General features: G+C 40.5%; 1 protein-coding gene across 1 annotated transcript; it reads right to left on the minus strand.

Moving 5' to 3' along the window:
* Positions 1 to 4,428: 4,428 nt before the first annotated feature.
* On the minus strand, positions 4,429 to 12,117 carry LOC306796988 (calcitonin gene-related peptide type 1 receptor-like). Its single transcript, XM_079296108.1, has 13 exons — positions 12,011 to 12,117; positions 10,201 to 10,293; positions 8,979 to 9,129; positions 8,781 to 8,891; positions 8,256 to 8,368; positions 8,087 to 8,178; positions 7,888 to 8,014; positions 7,653 to 7,806; positions 7,505 to 7,565; positions 7,349 to 7,415; positions 6,942 to 7,160; positions 6,641 to 6,682; positions 4,429 to 6,140 (listed from the first exon to the last, which is right to left on the minus strand). The coding sequence occupies exons 2-13, from the start codon at positions 10,249 to 10,251 to the stop codon at positions 5,934 to 5,936; spliced, it is 1,395 nt and encodes a 464-aa protein (XP_079152234.1). The 5' UTR covers positions 10,252 to 10,293; positions 12,011 to 12,117; the 3' UTR covers positions 4,429 to 5,933.
* Positions 12,118 to 12,387: the final 270 nt, after the last annotated feature.

A 12,387-nucleotide genomic window follows, 5' to 3' on the forward strand; every position in this document is an offset into this window, starting at 1 on the left:
TGATGATGGTGCACAATGAAAAGTCAGGGGGTCACCAAAGTTATTGATGTATACATGAGCCACATTATCCTCTCGCTCATCTTGCATCTCCTCCTCTTGCTTGCACGTACAATTGAAAGTCTTTCTTCTGATGTAGTCTGCGTCAACGTGTGTGAAAAAACAGAGTGTGTTGCACGAGACGCATTTGTGCCTGCTTCCTCCAAACGTGGACCGCTAGAGTCTGCGACCCTGAGACGACTTGGCAGCGACGCCCAGATCCTGAATGGGGTGTCTCTTGTTCGCTGAGGAGCCTCGATGAGATTTCCCAGCTACACCTTTTCCTTCCTGTGCACCTTCCAACCCCACCTCGCTGCACCCCTCCAGAACACTTAGAGAACACTGGGAAAGGATCATGAGAAGGGATCAAACTGTTGGCCTAAATTATTCTCGGTGGCATGAAAACGCCAGGCTGAAACAAGAGCACACAATTATGGGAAAGTATTAAGAGTTTTCTCTGACATCAAAGTGATGAAGTCTGCTGGTTATAGTGGGAGTATGTTGTCAGATTCTCCAACAATATTATTAGCCTCTATCATAGGGTTTGCATGTAAAACTATAGACTGATTAGTTTATTGTACAGATTTGTACAGAGGATTTCTAGCATTTCTGGATGGAACATTTTCACATTTTACATATAGATTTCTGACTTTTACGGCCCATTTTCCATGCACATCCTGTTCAGCACTCACCTGCCTACACACCTGACTCTCATCCTCCCTAATCAAACACGCTAGCTGCTAGTCAGTCACAATATCTCAACCAGCTTCTTTCTATTTTCCCTGTACAGGGGGTTTATTCCCCCCTGGCATTTTATTCTTAAGATTATACACCATTTTATTCAATAAAGAATATAAAAGCTCAGGGGATAAAAGCTCTCTGATGGAGCACGGGAGCTTGGTTGTAATCGGGACAATACATTATTCAAAAGATACTCCTACATGATACATGATATAAAAAAGTGAAATTCACAGTCAGTGAGTCAGACGGGTGCTGCCTCGCTATTCACACACACACACACACACACACACACACACTGACACACACATACACACACACACACGCACACACACACGCACACACACACGCACACACACACACACACACACATACACACACACATACACACACACATACACACACACGCACACACACACACACCCACACACACACACGCACACACACACACACACACACACACACACACACACACACGCACACACTGACAGACACCCCTCCTCCACCCAGCTGAGGTCGAAGCTGATCGAAAGGGAAATGAGCCGCTTTAACATCCCACCTTTTCCCAGATCCTGGGCGGAGCGTGTGCCTGGTGGCAGGGGGGGAGAACAATGGCAGGAAACTGGGAGAGGAGTGAGGGAGTTCCTGTTGGCAGGACGATGCTGAAGACGAGAGCGGGGACGCGCCTCGTTACAAGTGGACACTGGCTCGCCGCCCTGGGCCGAAAGGAATTGGGCTCTTTAAAACTGTAATAAGCTTATTGTTTGAGATGTTTTGAAGCTCTTGATTCCAAATGTCTGACGTTTGAAGGTCGGGATGTTTTACATGTTCTGCTGCTAAAATAATCTAAAAATCGAAATCAAAACAAAATCGCTTGCAAAGCAAATAGCCTTCATCATTGTGCCCTTTGTTTCCCACCCATCAGTAAGGTCACTTTCATACCTGCATTGTTGACTTTTAGTTGTGGTCCACCTCTTCAGGCGGTCCTGGTCCGGTTCGTTGGTCCCCACCAGGGTTCAGCTTTCATACGAGCCTAAATGAGCCGAATGAGAAAAAACACCAGAGCTCATCTGGCATGCACCAGATCATGAGACTATGCATCAGCTCTTTCAATGATAATTATTGTTTATGAAAGCTTGGATTATATTTGCATAGGTTTTGACTAATGTTTTATTACTATTGTAATAATATTGTACTTTTAAATGCTGAGATCTGGGAATGTGGTGCAACCTGAACACCAGAAATGACTACAACATGAGACATTTATTTAAATCTCTAAAATAATCGATATCAGGCAGGGTTTTCTTTCTATTTCGATGCAGCTAGGGTAAAAGGTGATGACATTTATTGAGGGCCACAGCTCCAAAGAACACACATAAAAGTAGTAAGAGCACTACACCAATAGCTAGAACTCTGGAAATAAACTCTCCACATGATGCATTCACACTTTTGATCATGCCGTCCCTCCAGAAACACCAAACAGCATCGCTACCCGACAACGAGTGTTGACATCACTCCGTGATGAGCTGCTCAGATAATTCCTGACCCTGCAGCAGCGGGCTGAAAGCAGCAGACTTCCTGCAGGCCCCACCCAAACGCGGGTCACATCCATACAGCCGGGCCACATTGCTCACCCCAACCCCTGTACTGTATGCCCTGCATGCCCTCGAGCACAGCCAAGAACTCATTCCATTGTTCTCAAGAGTGAGACATCCCCAGCATGCACAAGTGGTCAGATCAAGCTATGAGCCAGATATAAGTATGTGTGTGTGCGTGAATGGCAGAGCATTGTGTTATGAGTTTGACAACTGATAACTCTGCATGCTGCGTGGGTTTCTAATGAAGTGGAGTTATTGGAAACAGCAGCAACTCATTGTTTCAAGTTTGAGTCATTCTTCCTTTCGAAAGAGAAAAAGTTTGCCAGTTTTTTCAGTTTATGTTTCTGATCACTTTGTAAAGCTGTAATGAAAAATATCTTTTGTTTCTGATGTGGAGATTCTTCGCTGCACTTCCCAGAAATCACCAACAGTTTCTGGCTTCACCTCTAATGGTGTTTGGCTAACATACCACTGTCACTGTTGCTGGGAAGGTAAAGTGCATCATATATTGTGTATCAAGGATTTTTTCCAAGGATGCACTCATACTCCTGACAAATAGGAAATGTCCCTCTCTAAGGAACAATCTCAATGTCCCACAAACTCATCTGAGCTCCAGTTTTTTTCCCAGCAGGTTGTTCTGAGACATTACACGCATGAATTTAATTTTAGGTGTGAATGAATTATTGAACAGTAGCAAGCTTGAGTTTTTTTTGGAGACTTCCATGTTCATGATACATGCATGTCACTCTTCACAGATAGATCTTTGTCTTTGTCTGTCCCTCTGCAGAGTCTCTGAAGTATTTCTCTGCCCGTTGTACCTACCAGCATGTAATGTTTAGCTCGTACCTACTGAGGTAACTTCCCAGCTAAATTCCTGCAGTGTGTTTGTTCCTGCTATGAGGACAAGCTAAGGTCCGCAGAAATGTACTACGGTCGGATGAAACATCAAGTCACTGTACTTTACATACGGTCATAATGGTCTGTTTCTCATTCAGGGGAAATCCAAATTAAAGCTAAATGTGGAGCAGATTTACTGCAGCACCACGAGGAAAACTGATGTATATGTCTCCATTCAGTCAACTCCTGTGGAAATGTCCCTGACAAATACCCACGAATGTCGCACACTGGAAATTCAAAACATCGGCTAAATGCTTCAAACTTCAGTAGAAGCGTGCGGAAGTTAAGCCAGTAAACAAGTGTTAGTCATGAGACTGAGGAAGTGTTCGCTACCAGAACACAAGAGCCAGCGGATCAAGAGTTCAATGGCAATCTATTCTTAGAAACAGGAAGCCTGCAATGCATCCACTGGTCTGATTCCCACTGAGGTAAATAAAGGGATGTGGGATCGATGTTGGGATAGGTAAACATTAAAAACATCTTCACTGAGATCTCTGTGTGCACGCTTTAAGTTGACGGTATTTTTTATCTCCGTTTTAAAGGAAGCCTGTGCCATCAGATACCACACAGGATACTCTCTCATGTTGATGCAACAGGATGCAAGTTAAAAGTTGTGTCAGATGTTTAGTGTTACTGCGATGCGCCATGCAAACCCACAAAATCCTCCACGCATTGAGGTCATCACAGTGAAAGGCAAGTAGCTCGTAGATCACTTGCAATGATAAACCGTCAAGCTTCTGATCATCATGTGTTTGCAGACGGATGAAGGAGGAGTGGCATGTAAAGTTAACAGCATCTCTGTTCATTTAAAGAACGATGCACTGAAAGAATAGATAGAGCCCTTTTCCTTTGGGACTTCCTAATTACACCTGCATGGTCACTTATATACATTTTTGGATGAGGAACAGACAACACGCCCTGCTTTGTCTGGAAACAATACTCATTTCAGAGGGAAACGTTTTCTACGGTCAGACAAGGGAATTCCCCCTTAATTAAATATGTGTGGGGGGGGGGGGGGTAGGCATATTTTCTTTCTTTCTTTTCTTTTTGTCTTTAAGGAGAACAATAGAAGAGACATTAAGGAAAGACACACAAAAACAGGAACTCTTTTTCCCCCGAATGTCAGTTTAAAACAGCCTGCCTTTATTTACAACATTTATATTTCAATACAAAGATTCAGACTGTGACAGACAACTAATGTTGTGCAGTGAGAAAACACACACACATCTATGTTTTATATCAAATTCTGTCCATCTGTGGTAAAATATTCTAAACTCAAGAGTCACTTACTAACTTTTTGCAGGACTTTTGACTATATTCTATGGTCTACATCTATATAAGACCACTTTTACACGTTTACATCACCTAATAACATTGGTTGAAAGCTATACATAATTTCCCCCATTTTATTATTGTTTCTTTTTTGGAAGGCTGAAACCAGCAGCTCTTCGCTTGTCAGGAAATTCACTCTAACTTTTATTTCTAACTGGAGGTGACATAAGTCAGTTCCTGCTGAAATTGTTTCCTGGACACGAACATCTTTACATAATGAACCTAAAAACATTTTAACCTTCAACAACTTTAGTTGACTGGAAAAATATACAAAGTACACGAAAGGCTTCATATTTTGTGCCTTGAAATACTTAATTCATACACAAATAAAATGTACAGAAACATGCTTTTCAGTTGTATTTTCACTGTGATTATCTCACAATAATCTCTACAGCATTTTGGAAAAATCAGTTATGAAGAAAGAAAAATGGTGAGCCTTACAGAGCATTGACTATGACGGGATGAGACAATGTAAGCGTATGTTTCTGACAACATCTTTATTTGTTTTTAACTTAGCTAAAGGAAATAATACATAAATAGAAAACTCTCCCTATATTCTGAGTTGCACGCCTTCAATTCAAAAGTCAAAGCAGGAATTATGTTTAGCAAAGCAAGCTATCTGTTTATTTCTTATTTTTTGTGAGTGTTTTCACTTTTTTATACTTTACAAGTCTAGTGAGAGTACTAACAACAGGAATCTAGGTACTTTGCTCTTTTACTTTCTTGAAGGGATAACAGTTGCCCAGTCAGAGAGACCAACACTTTCTTTGTGTTGTTTCAGCACTAATCAATGAAATTATTTCTGCCTGCAAAGAAAAGTTTATTAACCTGAAATGCTATTTCAGATTTGAGTATTTCGACAGGGTTTTTGTGCATGTCCTTTCCACAACACCCTCAATCAATAACTGCCCATTTCTAAATGGCATCAACATCCTCAAAATGGCCAGAAGAAATATCTCTCTTTGCATATCAGCTCAACAGAACAGCTTCTTGTCCAAGTTTATTCCACGTGATGCAAAAAGCATTTATTCCTTGTGTTAATGGGTTGAGGCCGGTGAGGCCGGTTGAATCACAGGGTCTTCTTCGTGTCTTCTTTGTGTCCTTTCCATTAGTGGGGTGTAAATAATGATGAAGAAACCGTGGCTTTGGTCTCAAGCTCCTTCTGTTGTGTAATATTCGTGAGAAAAAGTCAAGAAAAGAAATATGTGAGTTTGTGTGAAAGGGAAAAGTTTGTACTCAGTTGCCATGAACAGCAGTAAAACTCCCAGAAGAAATGAATCTTCATAACATCTTGTGACAAGTCAAAGAAACAGTGAGCCTGAAGCACCACCTTCACACGAACGGGCTGTCCGATCTGAATATGTCTGAGTATCTCTTGCCGTTGATGTGCTCTGTGTGGCTTTCGATGCTGTAGCAGCGGTGGACTTCTGTGAGTGACGACGCCACGTACGAGGCCGAGCGGAAGAACTCAGCGTTGCCAAATGTGCCGGGGAACTGCATTCGCTGCTGGTTCCAGTGTCTCCGCAGAACACTCTGGACCTGCAGGAAGAGACACAAAGGGGATGTGTGGAGGATGGCGAAGTGGCTTACGGATTTAAGCGCCTTCTCACATTTCATCTTATCTTTGGGAAAACAGCAACCAAACGACATCTTTATGCATTCACTGTAAAGGAAAAGGGGCTTTAAACAACATGTAGCACAAACAGTTAACTGAATTAATTAAATCCAACCATTTAAAAAAATATATAGATTGTCTTTTTGGTTTCTTGATGGGTTTGGGGGACTCACAACCTCAAAATTTAAAAAATCCTGTGTCCTTCTGTGAACCATATGCTTTTTATTGCCAAGCGTGAACAGGTCCAATGTTACCATTAAAGGCCATGTGAACTCTGAAACTGTCCCTTAGAAAGACACTTGGTACCTTTCTGTCCCTATAGAACTCAATAATCGGTGGCCTGATCTCATAGGGAGAATTAAATGGGCAGCGAATTCAAAATCTAAGTCTGAAACATGAAATGTTGTTAGTGCTCATTATTCACCTCCCCGTTGAAGAAGCAGAATATTGTAGAAACCAAGAGACCCTGCATGAGAAAAAAAAGTTTCTTGAGAAATTACACAAGACAGGAAATCCCCTGAGCTCAAACAGCTGCTTACTGTGTCACATGTTCATGCTCTTATTCTTGAACTATTTGAAATGTTAAACCACAAAATGATTGAGGATATTGCCCTTTCACCGTCGGTTCCTACAGCAGCACTTTTAATAGCATGCACTAGTGACTTTCATTTGGTTAATACAAATGCTTTTTGACTGTGGAACACTCCTTGTAAGTATGCACTGACCTGGTAGTGCATGAGGATTTCCATGATGTACAGGTAGATTTCAGAGACCCAGTGATCCTGGGGCTTGTAGGGGAGCAGGACAAACTGGATGCCAAGCAAGGGGATGAGGATGAGGGTGGCTCTCACGGCCCTCATGTAGAGGCTGGACTCGGCCTGGTGCGTCACCCTCAGCTTGGTGATGAGAACCCGAACGATGTTCAGCAGGAAGAAAAGATTCACCTGGAATCCAAAAGGCATTGTTGTACATTTGACGCAAAAACAAAGGAAAGTTTAACATGGTGACGATCATTTTCAACACTTTCATGATGACCATACTGAAGGAAAAGATCCCTCACAACAAGTAACAAGTAAGGACGGCTGCACAACAGTCTTGACAAGTGTCTATCCCACGAGGGCTTGGTGCTTACCACCAATGCGGCGCAGATGGGTCCGTGGATAATGTACAGCAAGGAAGTATCTGAGCTGACCCAACATCTGTGAATGCATAAATCAGATCATCATACTATACAGTATGGAGACACATGATTTAGATACAATCATACCTTTAGATCAAGAAGACTCACTTGTCGTTGTAGTAGCACTGACGTGCTATTGAATGTATCACCACTGGCACGAGTGGAAAACCTACAAAACACATGAGAACTTTTATGACGTTTCAGTGTGAGAGAGTGAAATGTGCAGAGTGAAATATTGACAGATGGCTTTACTTACCCCAGCCCAGCAGATAATACCACATGAAATGTTGTTTTTCTGCAAACACTGCCACAACAATCAGAGTGTGCAGGTAGATGCCCTCGCACAGCATCCAGAAGTAGTTGCAGCTCAACAGATACAGGTGGATGAACATGAGCAGCTTGCAGCTCACCTACATGAGAAAACGAGCCGTCATGATTTTACCGACGCTGAAAATGTTGTTTGGTTCAACGTGTCGAGTCGAATCACTCACAGAATCGTTGTATGTGTGTCCCTGTTTCTTCACCACTGTTGTAAGCCAGACAACAGTGATGATGGAGTTCAGCACGAATGAGAAGAAGAGGTTTTTATGGAGCGTTATCCTCTGACAGCTCAGACTCCTACAAGAGAAGACATTTCAGACTAGACATGACTTTTCATAACTGAGACATAAATAAAGCTTCTACACTTACTTAAAATGCAAGAATATTCCTAATGATATGAGAAGTGACACCAGCGACAGGCCGTGACCAATCATGGCCAAGTAGAAGTGAGTCATTGCCACCTGCAAGAAAACAAAATGAATGCAAGTCCACAGTCAAAGGTGTTTTACATATTTCTATTGTCTTTATTCCTCCTTACTGTCCCATGATGTATTGTGTTGGCTTCGCAGTTTGTGAAGTTTGTCCACGTCCTGTTGCTCTCTGGGTGGCGTCCCCACTGGCCTGTCTCTGAGCAGACTTTCGATGCAATTGCTGTCAACAAATTTGCAACCACGATTTTACAGTTCTGTTCACGGAATACAGAAATGAGCTACAGCATGCTAATTAGTGAGGTAATTAGAGGAGATGAAAACTTTGATTGTTTACCGATCCACAGTTTTTATGCTGGTCCGTATGCTAAGCTAACGTACAGGCATAATAGTGGTGTCAAACGTCACATCTAACTCATGATCAGAAAGCTCGCCGACGAGATTCATCATCTAAAAACTAGAATTAAGCTTTTAAAAACAGGGAAACTGCTCTCAAAATAAGTATTAACTGCAGATATATAGGAGTGTTTTTATGCTCCAAGCTAGTAAATGTCTAATATTATAGTCTCAACTCAATATTACACAATAAATATTAAAGGTTTGTAAAATTAGTAAGGATTAACAACTAAATTTACCATTAGGATCAAAATCTTTAAAGTAGTCCGGACAGCTCTGCTCCGTTTGTCCGGCTTCAGTTTCATCCCAGCACAGCCACCCATCCCACGTCCTGTTGCACACTGGCCCTGCTGACAACGGACACACAGTGAAATGTTACAGTGACTTAATATGAATTATAGTAACATCAAAAGATGTTTTTGAGACAGTCCTTTCACCTATTGTTTTTGTTTTACGCTGTGATTCTTTCACAATCCTCTGGAAACATTCGTACTGGGCCGTGGCGATTTGTTTCCGCGTCCACTTATGTTCCCCCCGATGGTTCAGATGCTCCTGGTATTCGTCGTCAGGGCTCGCCACAACAAGCAGCTTTAGAGAGATTATATACAAAATCAGAGTGCAACTGTCAAGTGAGAGCTAACAAATGAGAACTTAAGTTGACAAAACACATGATATAAATCATTTTAATGCAATGACAATGTCACAAGCAGAATTATGTCTTCAAGGGCTCTGGGGGAGCTACAATTACTATCAAGTTGAATTATGGGAAGTGTAGTAATAACTTTGACCCATATCAGGACCGAAATAATAGTACATTTCTCAGGGAGACATCGATTCAAATTTAGAAAGTGCACAATATGTCGCCATTTCCTCCGGGACCGAGTTCGTGCAAGGCGTACACTATAAAACGCAGATCGCCAGAGATCTTTTCCAGACGTGGTTTGTGTGCGAGTAATTGCAGAATTGCGGCAGTGTATGGTTGATTGCGTGCAGCGTAATGTCTCAGGGAGACATCGATTATTGTTTCAATGTATGTTTTTAATCTCCTTTACTTTCGCCTTTATGCTTTTAATGGTTTCATGTGGAGCACATTGAATTACCTTGTTGTTGAAATGTGCCATACAAATAAACTTGCCTTGCCTTGCCTTGCCTTACATTTCAGCCTCTACTGCTGCAATTTTCTCCATTCTTCTTTTAATCTGTCTCTCACTCGTCCCTCAACTTTATGGAGGCACAATATCAAAATCGCTGGAGTGTCCCTTTAACGACGGCATCCGGAAGATTTGATGGTTCTGTCAATCAAATAAAGAGAAATAACAGGAGGGCTGCTTTTTAGAAGCAAACAACTTTAGTTATGGTTATAAATATTCTAGAAACAGGATATTTAGTACTGAGATCATATTGCTCTAATTTCACAAATGCATGGCCAGAATATATGGAATACAGAAACAAAACAAAAAATCGAATTAATAGAATAACTGAAACAACTTGCTTCAAAACTGACTGGATGATCTAAAAAGAAATGATGACGCTGCACAATCATACAATACGTTAATGTGAAGGTGACATATTTAGCTAAAACAGCATATTTCAGCTGAACCACTGCACAGATCAGATACAACAGAATCAGAATCAGAATCAGATATATAACAGCTATACCTTATTGAGGGCGCACAGGACCAGCAGATACGTGAAGCAGTTTAGATCCATCTGTGCTCTGATCACCGTGGGTATTCTGAGGTACGTTTGTAACTGAGAAAAGGAGAGCATAGACTGTTACAGACTTTGTAACAATAGACACTTAAATGTTAGAAAGTTTGTCTGCAAAGCCATGTTTTAAATTTTGAAAGGGAGGTCTCCATTTTTGGACGTTAGGGTTACAGATTTGTCCTTTTGCTTCCTCTGTTCCTCACAGCTTCCTTCCTGCATACTTATTATTAGGGGTGTAACGGTACGTGTATTCGTATTGAACCGTTCGGTACGAGGCTCACGGTTCGGTACGCATGACGAACCGAATACGTTTGAATAAAAAAAAAAGAAAAATTTTAAAAACCTTTATTTAACCAGGTAGTCCCATTGAGATTAAAAATCTCTTTTGCAAGATGTAAGTAAGATGTAAGTAACAATACTACATAACATTAAGGAGCAGCTTTTGTTTTTTATGCTTATGTGTTGCTAAGAAGACACCCCAGAAGATGGGTCACTCAGGTATAGTTCCATCATTGTTCAAAGTCAAAGAATAACTTCATGATGTTAGTTGTAATGAATAAATATATTTTAAAATCAAGTACATTTCTCTGGCATTTATAGTTTTCTACTGTACCGAAACGTACCGAACCGTGGCTCCACTGTATCGTATCGAATCCAACCGTGAATTTTGTGAACCGTTACACCCCTACTTATTATGCACGTCACGCAAGTTTAACTAAGGTTAGGCCAAAAGACATAAATGTGGCAAAATAAGCAAAAGCATGTGCTGCAAAGTCGCTATACAGATGCTTTCATCCGAAAACTAAATGTTAAGCAATTACTGTATGTCTACAAGATGTGAAACAGTGGAAATTATGACAGTTCTAAATAGGAAAAGCAGTAACAAGCAAAACATCATATCTCTCTCTCTGCTGCATAGAATCAAATAATGATCAATAGTTTTACTCTATCATGATACTGTTTAAAGTGAGTAAATAACACACACACATATATATATATATGTATATATATATATATATATATATATATATATATATATATATATATATATATATATACATATATATACATATATATATATAGACTGGAAGTTTTCTATGTTATGAAAAGGTGATTGTTACTAAGAGATTATATTTATTTCATGTACCGTATTCTTTTTACACACAAGTATCATGGACCTATGACCACAGCCTTCTGTGAGCCCAATCTAGTTAGCATCATCCGCCCCTATAGGCCTTCACACAACTCAACACAACTCAACACCAGTAAAATACAGTGAAAGTACACGAATCACAACAACATAACTTAACCCTCTTTTTTTACTTGACCTTAAAATGATCCCAATCAATTTGAGTTCTAAGAAGCAATGCGATCCCTCAAAGAGAGAAAGACTTTCCACCAAACGAGGTTTCCACAAAGTGGCAGACATTCATGGATACGTTTAATATGTACACATTAGCTTTACATATTTAGTTTCATAATACTCATGTTTAGTAAATAAACAGATTTTTGTGAGATGATTTTCATCACATTTTACTCAAGCTAAGTTAAGAGGCAGCATATTTGTTTCTCTCACATTTAACAACTTGATGTGTATGTGTGCATCCCTGTTATCCATGTGGCCTATAACATATATCCTGAAGTATAACATTTCACAATTCAATGTGACATTCGAAAACGAACATTTGACCTGTTTTCATGACCACAGTGCTTAAATATGAATCAAAATCTACATGCTGGAACTATTCAAGAAACCTACCTTTACAATGGCAGAAAAAGTATTCCTTCAGTCTGAGAGTTGAAGAGAGAAAAAAACACTGTTTTAGAGATGTCTTCAAGAGTACTTCTTCAGCGTGTGTTTCGCAGCAGAGTCAGAGGCGACACTGAGCTGTCCTGATAAGAGCTGGCTGGGGCTGTGGATGACATCACATGCTTGCTTTTTGTGGAGGCAGATAGAGGGACATCCCTACAGTGTAATGGGTATTAAAAACCACTGATGCAATTGATGACCATAATACTGTGTCATTTATATTATGTATGATATATAATATACGATGTAAAGTAAACCTTAATATCCTGGGTGTTGAGCTTTAGAGTCTGTAAATCATGAACTTAATTCACTTAATTAATTACCTT

The sequence above is a fragment of the Melanostigma gelatinosum genome, assembly GCF_949748355.1.
Source record: "Melanostigma gelatinosum genome assembly, chromosome: 24".
Classification (NCBI taxonomy): Eukaryota; Metazoa; Chordata; class Actinopteri; order Perciformes; family Zoarcidae; genus Melanostigma; species Melanostigma gelatinosum.